General features: G+C 40.1%; 2 protein-coding genes across 2 annotated transcripts in view; one reads left to right on the top strand and one right to left on the bottom strand.

Moving 5' to 3' along the window:
- HEATR5A (HEAT repeat containing 5A) overlaps positions 1 to 14,680 on the bottom strand; it is a 275,460-nt gene that overhangs the window by 105,162 nt on the left and 155,618 nt on the right. The gene's annotated exons all lie outside the window — the stretch shown is intronic.
- LOC115478194 lies at positions 8,623 to 11,586 on the top strand. Its single transcript, XM_030215481.1, has 2 exons — positions 8,623 to 9,988; positions 10,567 to 11,586. Exons 1-2 carry the CDS (start codon positions 8,646 to 8,648, stop codon positions 10,637 to 10,639), a joined length of 1,416 nt encoding a protein of 471 aa, XP_030071341.1. The 5' UTR covers positions 8,623 to 8,645; the 3' UTR covers positions 10,640 to 11,586.

Genomic DNA, 14,680 nt, shown 5'->3' on the forward strand with positions numbered 1-14,680 from the left:
CACCAAAACCTGGGACAACAAATATCAATTAGCATATTTTCTTCATTTGATCAAAAAATATTTAACAAATTTATCATCAAATGGAGCCACAATTCATGGCAAGCATGCCAATGACCAAAATGGCTCCAGTATTTAAATAAACACCAGCACATGCATTTGAGTTTTCAACATTTAATTATGATATTTTACCGCCATCTACTGGTGAAATTCAATTTTGTTCAAAATAAAAATTATTAAAAAACCATTTTTGCAGCACGCCAGGGCCCCTTTTACCGCAATGGGTGAAAACAACCAAATATGAAATGGCACTGTGATAAGTTTGCACTTGCCGCTCAGCCATTTCGGGAGGGGGGGAAGTACTTACGCAAGGGCTCCCGTGTTAACCCGGCGATAATCGGGCAGCCCGATGCTCCCCAATTACCGCCAGATATACCTCTGCAGAAATATTTTTTCAATATTTCTGCTAGTGCCAGAAATGGCACATGCTGGGGGCAGAACGGCCACCGGCATTCACGTTGGGCCTGCGGTAGTTCCGTGTTGCCACACAGCAACCCTTTAGTAAAGGGCCCCTTAATTTATGGTATAAAATACTTCTCTTTGTTGTAGGCAACTGTGTCTGTTACCATCTCTTATATCTACAGAAACAGTATAGATTGCAAAACATTTAAGATTATCAAAAAGTTGTGCAAATTCTATGCAATGAGCTATTAGTGGTTCTTGGGATCTGTTTCTTTTCAAATTAGATTTATGCTCCAACATCCTTGTCTGAAGACATCTTGTCATCATACCAACATATAATTTCTGGCATGGACATATAATCACATATATCACATATTCAGTTCTGCTTGTTGTAAAATTCTTCAAAATATACTTTTTGCCATCTAATGGATTTATGAATTCTCTGCCTTGTACACTGATATCACAAATGTTAAATTTGCCACATTTAAATTGTTCACTAAGATCATTCTTTTTTTTTTTTTTAAATTCTGCAGACAGCAGGGCTGACAATCTCTTTCAAATTTTAATTTCTTCAGAAAGCAGCTCTAAGTGACGTTGTTTGAAATACAGGATGTCATTGAACTAGATCCCATTTTTTTTCAAATGATGTCGGCTATTTTGTTACTATACAGGTGGAAACTTTCTCTTGTCCGGCATTATTTTGATGGGGACACAGCAATAAATCACAATTATTAAATTTGGCTCTTGGGTAGGCTCTCTTTTATCTATAAATTTGGTCATTAATGTTTTGGCTTGTTCTTCAAAAAACTTATAATGAGAACAATTTCTTCTAATTCTTAACATCTGTGAAAATGTCAAGCTGTCCTTTAGCTTCTCTGGATGACAACTAGTGTATGCTAATAAAGTATTTCTATCCGTAGGTTTAACATACATATTAGTACTGAAACTGTTCTCATCCTGAGTGATTTCTACATCCAAGAAATTAATCTTTGTGTTTAAACAAGTCATAGCAAAATGTAAATTCTCATTTCAAGAATTAATGTGTTGAGAAAAGAAGACCAGTTCTTGTTCAGTCCTCTTCCACAATAATAATAATAAAAAAAAGTTGTCAATATGCCAATAGATCTTGGTATCAAAAGGTGAGTTCTTCAACCACTCACTTTCAAAGTGAGACATATAGAGGTTTGCTATAGATGGAGCAAAGGTTGCACACTCATAGCTATCCCTCAATTTTGCATGTATAATTGTTAATCAAATAGAAAAAAGTTATCTTTTATTGCTGTCTTGGCAAGTTTCATTAAACAATGTGTTGGAATGGAATGTGATCTTGATCTCAATTCCAAGGTATGAAATACTAGATTCAAAGCCTCATCTTGAGGAATTGAAGTGTATTGCTTTCAAAATCTGCACCATGGTTCATAAAATCATTTACGGAGAAGCCCCGGGATACATGAAAGACCTCATAGACCTACCAACCAGAAACACAACAGGCTCAGCACGAACATACCTAAACCTCCACTACCTAAGCTGCAAAGGCCTCAAATACAAATCAATGTATGCATCCACCTTTTCCTATCTAAGCGCACAACTATGGAACGCACTGCCAAAAGTCATAAAAACAACGTATGACCATCTAAAATTCCGGAAATCACTAAAAATAAACCTGTTCAAAAAGGCATACCTCACCGACCCAACATAAAGACTAAATACCCGCAACACAACGAAATCAAAGCACGTAATGGACATACTTAACTCTTCCTCTCTATGATCCCCAATGTGTATATCATACACAAACCTTATTCTACCATAATATCACTTTGTATTTGATCATACCGGAACTGGTGAACACCGATACGGTACCATGTAAGCCACATTGAGCCTGCAAATAGGTGGGAAAATGTGGGATACAAATGTAACAAATAAATAAATAAATACAAAGCGATAAGGTCCATTGTGACCATCAAAAAGGGAAAAATCATCAAACTTCACAGTAGCCAATATGTTTGAAAAATGCAACGTGTCTAACATATGAAGGACTTTTAACCACTTCTTCCCTTCTATGATTAATGAGCATAGACAATGGCTCTAGAAGTGATTTACGGGATGAAATAATCAGTCTTCTGGTAGGATTATGTTTATGAATTTTAGGTAATAAATAGACCGATGTCACAGGAAATTTAGGGGCCCCTTTACTAAGTCGCGATAGGCACTATTGCATGCCTACTGTGTGGTAAAATGCACTGCCATGGGACTTTCACAACACTAAAACAATGGAAGGAAACCAAGCTTCAGAATGCTTTACAGGAGGATTCTAGCTAAATGCAGCAGTAAAGGATCAAGTTTATCGTTTATTACAAAATTTTCTAAGCCACCAAATCTAGATAGGTCAAAGTGGTTTTTTTTTTTTTGTTTAAATCATTTTTATTTGGATCATAGCAACAACAAAATCCACCGCATGTGTTTACAGGTTTGTTAAAATACAACTTCAATTCTTAACAAGCTCACATACCTTGGGTTATTTGTTTTATTCCCAAGCCTCCCTCCCTTTTCTCCTATTCAATGTTTCGTCAACTGAGACAACATAACAATCAACAAGTAATAACAGTTCACAATTTTCCTGTCTCCAGTCCTAAATCTTCATACCTTCCCACCCCCCGCCCTTCCCACCCCAGCCCAACTTCTTCTTTCCTCTCCTACCATGTAAATGATTTCAAAAGTTTAACAGATAACTACGTGCTGCTGGTGTCATAGTGTCCCAAAAGGGATGCCATTTCTGTTGAAATTTTTTTCCAATCTCTGAGTCAAAATCTTTGACGGCCATTCGTTCTATCCGCAACAAGGATATCATACGGGTCCGCCACTGTTGCCATGTAGGATACTGATATGACATCCATTCAGATAATATTGTCTGCTTGCCAACAATTATTGCCCGCAATACAAATGCTGTATATCCTTTTCTGGGCCTTGTCCCCAGCTTAGGCTGTCCAAAGAGCAAAGAAAACTCATAGTGCCACCGCTGACCCCATATCCTGTTCACATTAAGTATGATTTGTTTCCAAAACTTCTGGATACCCACACAGGACCAGTACATGTGGCCCAAAGTTGCTCCATCCGCGCCACACTTTGGACATTCTCCCCAGGGTGACAACCCCATATAAAATGCTCTCTTTGGTGGGATGTGCAGACGTAAAGCCATCTTATATTGTAACTCCCAGTGTACCGCTAAGTTTGTGACTCGTCGTATCTGCAGGATATGGGTTTTCAGCTGCTGTGTCGTAACCACTTCTTGCAAGTCTGCTGACCACTGTTGTGCCAGTCTGTGGTATTCTAACTCCGGGGCCGTGTCTCGTATATGTCTATGGTGATGTGACATAGGCACCCTCTGTTGGGACTCCAGCGAAAAAGCCGCCGATAGCTCCTCTTGTACGTCCTCTGTCAATGATGTCCATGGCAGGGATGATATATAGTGCTTTAATTGTCCATAATAAAAGTAATCCCTATCTGGCAGGGCATATTCTTCTTGTAGATCAGAGAATGTCCTGATTTTGCCCTCTCTAGTCACCACCTGGAGCAGGTACACAATGCCTTTATCTTTCCATCTCTGAAAAACAGTGTATAATTGTCCTGGGACAAAGGCGGGATTATCACATATAGCTAGGTAAGGTGTTATTTTTGTCGAGAAATGATGCAAACGGCACACCCACCCCCACACTGCTTTTGCAGTGTTCATAATTCCAGAATATTTCAGGGTATTTGGCATGGGTGCACCAGTGCTATGCAAATAATAACTAAAATGAATTTCCGGGATTAAGCCCAGCTCCATGGATGTATTAGTGTAGTCACTTGTATACCTATACCAGTCATTTATGTGCCTCATGCCACTAGCAATATTCAAAAATCGTATATTTAGAAGTCCCAGCCCCCCGTATTCCACTGGTATACTTAAAGATGAAATTGGGAGGCGAGCTTTTTTACCTTTCCAAAGGAACTTTTGTAAATGCTGGTTCAAGAGCCGCTCATCCCTCCCTCTCAAATATAATGGGACTGTTTGGAATATATATATCCATCGCGGGGCAACGACCATATTAAACAGCGCAATCCTCCCCAGTAAAGACACAGGGAGTGCGCTCCAAGCCTGTAGCTTCAGTTTAGTTTCACTAAGCAGCTTTTGCAGGTTAAGTTCGTATAATTGGGTAAGGTCTGCAGGGATGCGCACTCCTAAATATTTAATGAAATTCTTTTCCCATATGAGGGGGAATTTATTTTTCCATCCCTGGCGTTCTCCCTGTACCACCTCCAGAGCATACGATTTAGATAAATTTAACTTAAAGCCCGAAATCCCGCCAAATTTCTCTATTTCTTTTAACAACACTTCCATGGAGCTAGGCGGATCCGTTATTGTTAACAGTCAGCAAAGGCCAATACCTTTACAGTCTGGCCCACCACCGACACCCCTGCGATACTTCCGTGGCTCATTAATGTACGCAACAATGGTTCCAGGAATATCACAAATAAGGCTGGGGAGAGGGGACATCCCTGCCTAGTTCCCCTCGTGATCTCAAACTCTTTCTCCCTTATCCCATTTACAAGCACACTTGCCCCTGGTCTACTGTAAAGCGTTTTAACTGCTTGTACGAACCAACCTTTTATCCCCAACGCATTCATAGTTTGAAATAAGTATCCCCACCCCACCCTATCGAACGCCTTTTCGGCATCCATACTCACGACTACTGATGGTTCCCTCCTATCTTGGCAACTCGACATTGCCAACAACAAGCGTCGGACATTATGTGTTGCCTGCCTATTTCGCACAAATCCAACTTGCTCTGTATTAATCAATTTTGGTAAATACTGTGCTAATCTTTTTGCAAGTATCCCTGCCAGCAGTTTCGTATCAACATTTATTAATGATATTGGTCTAAAGTCCTCAGCTCTATTCAGTGGCTTTCCTGGCTTAGGTATCAGCGTGATTAAAGCCGAGTTTGCATATGCCGGAAATACCCCTTTCTCTATCACCTCTTCATAATATTCCAGCAATGCTACTTGTGCCTCCTGGGGCAATGTTTTATAATATTCCCCTGTGTAGCCATCAGGGCCTGGTGCGGAGCGCTGCTTTAATCCCTTGATTGCCTGTTGTAGCTCAATTAAGTTCAGTGGGGTATTAAGGGCGGCCACTTCTTCGGGTGACAGTGTTGAGAGACCCGCCTTTGTTAGGTAATCTTGTACCAAGCTGTCATTTGGAGGTGCCTCAGACGAGTAGAGTGAGGCATAGTATCTGGTAAAAATTTGCCCTATTTCTTTTTGTTTTACCGTAAGTCTGCCTCCCTCATCCCGTAGAGCAGCCACCACCCGGGGTCCCCCCCAATTCTTTATTACCCTAGTCAACAGGCGCCTTGTCCTATTCCCAAAACGCTGCAGCCTGTATTTATAATATATTGCTGATCTAGTCTCATTTTCATGAAGTAAGGTGTTCAAAGTAGTCTGCACTACTTTCAAGTTCTCTAAGTTATGTGGTGTGGGTCTATGCATATGGGTACGCTTAGCTTTAGTCAGTTGCTTTTCCAACTGCAGTATGGTCTGTATAGAAAAAGAATGGAAAACTACAGAAGGCTTGTAAAAAGCTGAGAGAATGACCTTACAAAGGAATGTGCTGATCAGTGGAAGGCTGAACAGTGCAGAAACAAGAGAAAAACAAACCTTACCTTAAGAACAGATAATGTCTGGGGTCTGCTGATTTGTGGTTAGAGCAAAGGGCAAGGGAAAAGATAAGGGAAAAATAGCTGAGAATAGCTTAAGTTAGAGACATGCTGTGTATATAAGGAAGATAGGAAACACTGTCAGTAAGCAACTTCATCTCTGTATAACTTGCTTCCTATGTAAAGTTATTACATAGCTCTGTCATTGACAGTTGATTAAAAAATTATAATAAAATTATTATCTTACTATATGTACTACATCATTTTCTGCATTATTGGCAAGGAAATTTAACAATTGGCGTCCCTGGGTGGGCAAGATAAACTGCATGTCTGACAGACTAAATCGATAACCAGTATAGTTATTGATACCGAAGGACGACCATCTGATCGTTGATCTTATGATACTGGCCAGCTCATGAGAAGCGTTCAGCGTTCATCGGGAAGTGAAGGACCAGAAGGGTCATTGATATTGAGTTGTGAGTACTAGTACACGGTTTTAAAACTGTCAAATTTATTTTTTCTCTTGTATCTGTTGTGCTCTTTTTGTCTCTGTTTTCTTTTTTTTGCTCTTCTTTTTTGCTTTGGTTATTTTTGTTTTGCAAAATATTGTTATTTCACAATGGCTAATGTAAATATTGATAATGTGATATTAGAGACATTTGATATGAAATATTCACTTTATGTAGATAGCACACGCATGTGTACCCCGTTACAACATGTACAGGAAGCTTTTCCGTTTGATAAGAAACAGCTTGCAAATTTAAACCTAAAATGGGTTAAATACGCTCAAAAGGATTCCTTTTTGGGCTGGCCCCAGAATGGATCATTTGAACGTTATGCTTTATTGCAATTATTGAAGTATATACAAAATAACAAAAAAGGAAAATCATTGATTAAGCATTTGTACTGTTGGAATTTATTTTCGGTTACTGCTGATATGTGGCATCACGATAAGAAAGAATGCACAGAAAAGGCTATGAAACCGCAGAGAGAACAGGAAAAGAAGCAGGAGATTGCAGGTTCACTAACCTCAACTGCACCTCCGCCGTATGAAAATAATAATCATACTTCAGGGACAGTTACGACTTCACTATATCCCTTACAATCATTAAAAGAATTAGAAGCAGCAGCAGAAGAGGAAGATGATGAAGTAGCTGTAGGATATAAGGGGTGGAAGACAGGAGAAAAAAAGTCAGAATCTAAACCAAGTAAAGATAAGGAAAAACTAGATAAAAGACCTAAAAAGCCGATAGACTGTTCCCCCGTTAAGGAGACAGGTGAAAATTTATTAGAAGATATAGACACATTACCAGGAGATGAGGCTGATATTCAAATTAAGGGTTCCTTTACTATGAAAGGTAACATAAAGGTTATGGAAAAAAAGTATAAAGACGAGATAAGTGATGATGGTGATGATGGAAGTTCACAGGGAGCATGTGGAGGTGTTAAAACGGGAAAACAGAGGGATGTACCTAGTGGAGAAAAGGTAGAGAAATGGAATTCGGATAAAAGTATGTTTATAGAAGCCATATTAGGATCTATGGCATCAGGAAGTGTGACAGAATATGGTTATGGTTTTTGGAATGAATTGGTAGGGTCGTTTCTGACAGCCAAAGTTCCCTTACCATGCCATATTAAGGGCCCGGCTGAGTTACAAGATTTGAATAAACTAGAGAATGTAATTGTTAGAAAGGGAAAAGATTGGGAAAATCATGAAAGACTAATAAGAGGAATAAAAATATGGCGAGAGACTGCACAAAGATTCCTTGAGAAAGAAAAAGAGGAAGGAGAAACAGATATACAAACTGTTTGCCCTATATTTACACGAACAGATGCAATAGGGAATGCTACACGGGTTTACAAACCATATAACCCTATAGATATTAGCACTATGACAAATAAACTTCCGATTATACAGAAGGGTGCCCGAATTTGGCTGGAGCAAATGGATACCTTAACTGCAGGAACTCAGTTAGCTGTGGGGGATTTTAAAGCATTCTGCACAGCAGCAGGAGTGAGCTTGGCACAGTTAGCATTACAAAGTCAAAATCCAGCCCTACTTATGCATACACAGGATGGAGTTATGTTCTCAGGACAGGCACGTAGGGAATTAAGTGCAGCATTAACAAATGTGTTATAGCACGAACACATGTGACATTTTTAGGACAGACAGTGTCAGGAACCTCCAAGATAGTAACAAGGGAGGTGTTGCAGGAAATTTTGAAATCACCAATACCACAAACCTTAACTCAGCTTAGGGGATTGTTAGGATCTTTTAATTACTGTAGACAATGGATTCCAAATTATTCACAGATTGTAGCACCACTTTATCGACATTTAAGGGTACCGGCTGGTACTGCTTTAAAAGCTGCTATACAATTGACAGAATCTGACATCAGTATTATTAAAATAATAGTACAACACTTATCACAGTATAATCCTCTAAGTACGGTAGACCCACACAAGAAGGTTCACATTTGGGTTAAAGATATGGGAACCTCATGGGCAGCAATGGTGAATCAAGAACCGGAATTCGTGAAACCTGTTTCCTTCCTTTCAGGTACCTTTAGTGCTGTAGAAAAAGGTTTGCCCGAAATACCAAGACAACTAGTAGCACTAGTGGCTGCAATAGAAAAATGGAGAGCTGTTATGCCATACAGCCCCATTATCCTGCATACTAATCATACTATACACCATATGTTGTCACAAAGTCAAGCAGCTCTTACTAGTACCCGATATGGGAAATATCAAGCAGTTTTAATAGGTCAAGATATAGATACCAAACCCATGACTAAAGAACAGAACAAACAAATGGATTTGGTTTTCCAGATGGAAATTGAAGTAGAGAAACAGATAGAAAAATTATTTGATATACCTTCTTTGCAGTTACTGACATTTTCTCCACTACCCAAGGAAGAGGGAGATCATTGGTTTACTGATACAGCTCAGATAGGCAGTAAAACATCGTTTGCAGCATTAAAAACTATTTTATATGCGGTAGACATAAAAGTTGAGAAAAAGGTTCAATACAAAGCACCAGAAGGTACTTCTGCCCAAGAAGCAGAACTGATGGGAGTGTGTATGGCTCTAAAAGAAACAGAAAAGACAAGGTCCTGTACTATTTATACAGATAGTGCATATGTAGTGAGCTCATTGCAATATCATTTACTAAAATGGAAAAGACGAGGATTTCTAACGGCAAATGGAAAACCCCTACAACATAGTCAAACTTGGCAACAAGTTTTACAAATATTAAGTGAACGAGAGGGTTATGGTACAAGGACTGCAATAGTGTGGGTGGCTGCACATACAGGTCAGGATACTATGGAAGCTAGAGGTAATGAGTTGGCAGATAAAGCAACTAAAGAGGTATTACAAAATAAAATCTTAATACAAACACGTTCACGGGAACATATGAGGTGTGATACTCCCTACCCTCCAGATCCAGGTCAGATAAGAGTTAAACCTACAGAACAAGAGAGAATACAATGGGAAAATTTGGAATGTAAAATGGATACAGGAAAAACAAAATGGATACATCCAAATGGGAAAATTTGCATGACTACATCTGAGCTAATAAATAACTTTTATAATTGGCATGTTACATTGCATTTATCCGCGTCAGACATGAGCAAGGCTATGGAGACCATATTTTGGCATCCAAGAATACTTGCTTATGCCACACGCATTGTATTAAATTGTATGGTTTGTTCTAAAAATATAGTACATCGAGGACCAGTGATTTCTCCCGGATCTATTCCAATTCCCTCAGGACCAGGTGTAGAATGGCATCTGGATTTTACAGATATGGTAATACCGGTAAAAGATAAAAGGTATCTTTTAGTCTGGGTGGATGCTTTCAGTAAATGGATAGAAACATTTCCTTGTACAAAGGAAACAGCACAAGTGGTGATAGATACGTTTCTACACCATATTTTGCCAGCACATGGATGTCCAAAGAAATTGGTCACAGATAATGGAAGTCATTTTCTGAATGCCTTAATAAAGGATATGACAAGACTCTGTGGAATATTACACAGACAAGTAGCAGTTTATAGGCCAACCTCTAATGGACTAGTAGAAAGATACAATGGCATCATCAAAACTAAATTACGTGTGCTACTAAAAGCACTGAATAAAGCAAATGAGAAAACTTATACGTGGTTGGATGTGTTACCACTGGCTGTGTTACAAATAAGAAGCCATCCTAGTTCTCGTTTGCAAATTTCACCTTTTCAGTTGCATACAGGAAGAGATCCCAGAGGGATACCTGTAAAAGAAGTAGATCAATCAACTGAAGGTGCAACAGACTATTGGAAACAGATAAATCCAATAATTAATTTGACCAGAGATATGGCAATAAAGGACTCAAAACAGATACCTAATATGACTTTTTGTTCTCATTTTTCAGTAGGTCAGAAAGTTTTAAGGAAAAACTTCACACACAAGACTTGAAAAGATCCAATCTACGTTGGACCATTTGAGATAAAAGAACTCACCCATACTGCTGCACGATTAAGTGGTCATACTACTTGGGTGCATTTATCTGATATAAGACGTGTCAACGATACTGGTACTGAATGATTGAAATGGCACTCATCTGGAGTATCGTTGTGGTACATTTTATGGTTCTGACACGGGTTACAACCAATGAAGTGATGGGGAGTTGGACGATAAAACCCCACCGTACAACTAGACAACAAGATAATGTTACCTGTCATAATGGGACTACATGTATATTATGGAATTGTTTTCTAACTTGTAGAATATGGAAAAGGAAAGAAGTAAAAATTAATAATGTGCACAACATGACAAACGTAATGTACAGTAGAGTACAACAAAGGGAAGTATAGAAAGGAAAGGTAATATGCTTAAAACTTCTAACCACAAATGCAGTAAAAGGAAAACTAAGGAAGAATATAAACACTTGAAAGAAAATGTTCTTTAGCTATGACGGCCTAGGGAAATAGAGTGAAGAGACATACCACATCTAAACCTAGCTCAAACACGCTAATAGAACTATAGTGTTGTGAACACTGTAAAACAGTATTCAAGGGAGGTTTGTATAGAAAAAGAATGGAAAACTACAGAAGGCTTGTAAAAAGCTGAGAGAATGACCTTACAAAGGAATGTGCTGATCAGTGGAAGGCTGAACAGTGCAGAAACAAGAGAAAAACAAACCTTACCTTAAGAACAGATAATGTCTGGGGTCTGCTGATTTGTGGTTAGAGCAAAGGGCAAGGGAAAAGATAAGGGAAAAATAGCTGAGAATAGCTTAAGTTAGAGACATGCTGTGTATATAAGGAAGATAGGAAACACTGTCAGTAAGCAACTTCATCTCTGTATAACTTGCTTCCTATGTAAAGTTATTACATAGCTCTGTCATTGACAGTTGATTAAAAAATTATAATAAAATTATTATCTTACTATATGTACTACATCATTTTCTGCATTATTGGCAAGGAAATTTAACAGGTCGCAGCTCGGCGCTTCTTTCTTAAATTACAATAAGCAATGATATCCCCTCTAAGGACTGCCTTTGATGCAGACCAGTACAAAGTCGGGTCTGCCAGTGCATGTGCCCCATTGTGAGTTGCATATTCTTCCCATCTTTTTGCCAGGTATTCCTGAAAGTGGGGTTCGTTATGGAGGTATGCAGGGTATCTCCACCCTGCCCCCCCAACGTTGTCTCCAGGCGCCTCTAAGTCTATCCACACCAAGGCATGGTCTGATATCTCCTCCGGCCCTATACAAGCTGCCCTCACCTGGGAAAACATAGACCTCTCTAATAGTATATAGTCTAATCTCGCTAAGGTACCATGAGCCCTGGATCTATGTGTATAGTCTCGCTCACCGGGATGTAACGCCCTCCACACATCTACTAAGTTCAAAGTTTTTACAAACATTGGTAGTTCCCTCGCTCTTTGCCCAGAGTAATGCATGGAAGCCGGATTTGAGGTGTCGTCTGTTGGGTCTAAGATTAAGTTAAAATCCCCAAGAGCTAAAATCTTCTCTATTTTGTGCTGAAGGCACCTGCTCCCCAGATCCCGAAAAAATTCTCGGTCATGCTCATTTGGGCCATATACTCCTACCAGTAAAAATTCCATACCTTGTACCCATACCCATACCCATAGTATAATGGATCTACCCTGCTTCCCTTTCTCCTCCACAGATACCTTACACGCTAGACCTTTTCGAAAAAGTACTGCTACTCCTCCCTTCCGCCCCTTAGCAGCCACCGCATAACATTCTCCCACCCACGATCTCTGTAATTTTGCGTGTTCCTCATCACTAAGGCGTGTTTCTTGCAAACAGGCAACATCAGCTCGGTGTCTTTTAAGGGCCGTCAAAATTTTATTCCGCTTTATAGGGGATGTGATACCCCCTACATTCCATGTTATCACTCTAAGTGGCATGTCTGTAAATTACCTCTGATCTTCGGGCTTTGGTCTTATCGTGTGTATTTATAGAACCATTACTTTCTGAGTCTCTACTTATCTCCCTCATAGCTGCTCCATGTGTTGTGTTGTTAACAAGGCCCCAGCAGTTATTATGTATATCGGGCTTCCCCCCTTCCTCCAATTCCCCTCCCCCCTCCCATCCCCTTAACTTCCCAACTATGCAATCACCCACTTCCATCCCCCTAGTCAAGCCAGGTGATGAAACTGTGACCCCAGTAAACACTCGAGACCCCGCACTCCACAAGTTAACAGGTTGTTATACATATTTACTCATACATAACTTACACACCCTATTTCCGCAAGGCGTTCCTCTGGCCTTCAATCAAGTCCAGGTCAAACAGCGTCCAGTACCTTATTCTCTATTAAGTACTTTTTGGCGTCTGCCACTTTAAGGAATGCTTGCCATTTGTCTTGCACAAAAATTGATAACTGGGCTGGGTATTGCAGTCTAAAACGGATTTTCTTCTGTGCCAAAGATGCACAGATAACATGAAATTGTTTCCGTTTTTCTTGCACAATGGTAGAGTAATCCTGAAATATCAATATATTCCTGTTGTTATGTTTTAAAGTATCTCGTTTGAGTTTAAAGCCTTGGAGTATTTCAATTTTGTGGCGGTAGTTTAATATCTTCGCGATGACCACACACATGGCCGGTTTCGATCTTCCATTCTTCGGCCCACGCGGTGCGCCCTTTCTATCACAATTGGGCCCATTGTGTCCGTTAGGGCTAGTTCCTTGGAGAGCCATGTTTCTAACCACGTTTCAAGATTACGTTCAGGTAATGCCTCATCCAGGCCTACAATACGTATATTATTCCTGCGTGCTCGATTTTCGTGGTCGTCTAATAAGTTCCTCTGCTCCGCTAATTGTTGGCGCAGGCTTGCGATGTCTGGGCCATACGTACGGGAGTCATCCTCAACCGCCGAAACCCTGGTCTCCACATCGCTCACCCGGAGCCCCAACCCATCTAGCGCTGTCTGGTAGGTTTCCAGTTTATTATTCAGCGCTATCCACTTCGGTTCCCAGGCCCTCTCGATCGCTTGTGTTAGTTGCGATAATTGGGAGTCTGTGAATGAGGGCCCTGGCGCCATCATCTCTTCAGCCATCTTGGCCTCTCCGCTACTCACTTTATTCTTATCTTTCCTCGTGGTTTTTTGCGCCATTTCAGCCAGCGGCGTTTTAAGGTATTTTTCCATATAATGAAAACGGATTGCAGAAGCCTAACGTGCGATAATTAAACTTTAGTGGAGTTGGGGTCTCGGAGCCTCGGGAGCGCGTTGCTTCCTAGCTCATGACGTCACCGGAAGTTAGGTCAAAGTGGTTTATAATCAATAAATTAAAAAAAGCAAGACAAGAACTCCATAGTCCAGACAGAAAAGCCAAACCACACATACAAGAAAACCACATACACACAAGAAAGGGCATACCTGAGACGATAATACTTAGCAAGAACATAAACATAATTAAGTCAGCAAATCTGTAGGTAAACATCTAGTATCTGCACAACCTCAAGATACATATTCCACCTGGCTTCCAAAGGCACAGGTAAAAAATGTGCCTTCATGTGCACCCAAAATTTCTCAAACGATAATTTGGCCATCAAAGCCACAGGAAGTTTATTCTACAAAACTGGTGCTAGCCCCCCCCCCCCCAAAAAAGAGCTTTTGCTCGTCATTTCTAATTCAGCCTTAGGTAGCACCAATTTATGTTCAACCGCTGAATGCAGAGATCTGGTAGGCATATTCGGTATTATTAAAGTCGCAAAATATAGTGGATGTTGATCATAAAGAGCCATTTGGCTAAAACCTTACACTCAATTCTATACCGTCTTGACAGCCATGATAGAGCAAATATAGCAGTGTTATATGATTGAATCTGCGGGCCTTTCCCAGGAAATAAAAATTGCCCCATTCTGAAGCATCTGCAAGCGGTTGAGATTCACTTTGGTAATTCCTGTACATGCTACATTACAGTCAGTGGCGTAGCTAGGATTGAATGAGCCCTAGGCAGGAAATGTAAGATGGGCCCCCTACACCATGGGGCTCATTTTAAAAGCACTTAGAC

This window comes from Microcaecilia unicolor, chromosome 9, assembly GCF_901765095.1.
Source record: "Microcaecilia unicolor chromosome 9, aMicUni1.1, whole genome shotgun sequence".
NCBI lineage: Eukaryota > Metazoa > Chordata > Amphibia > Gymnophiona > Siphonopidae > Microcaecilia > Microcaecilia unicolor.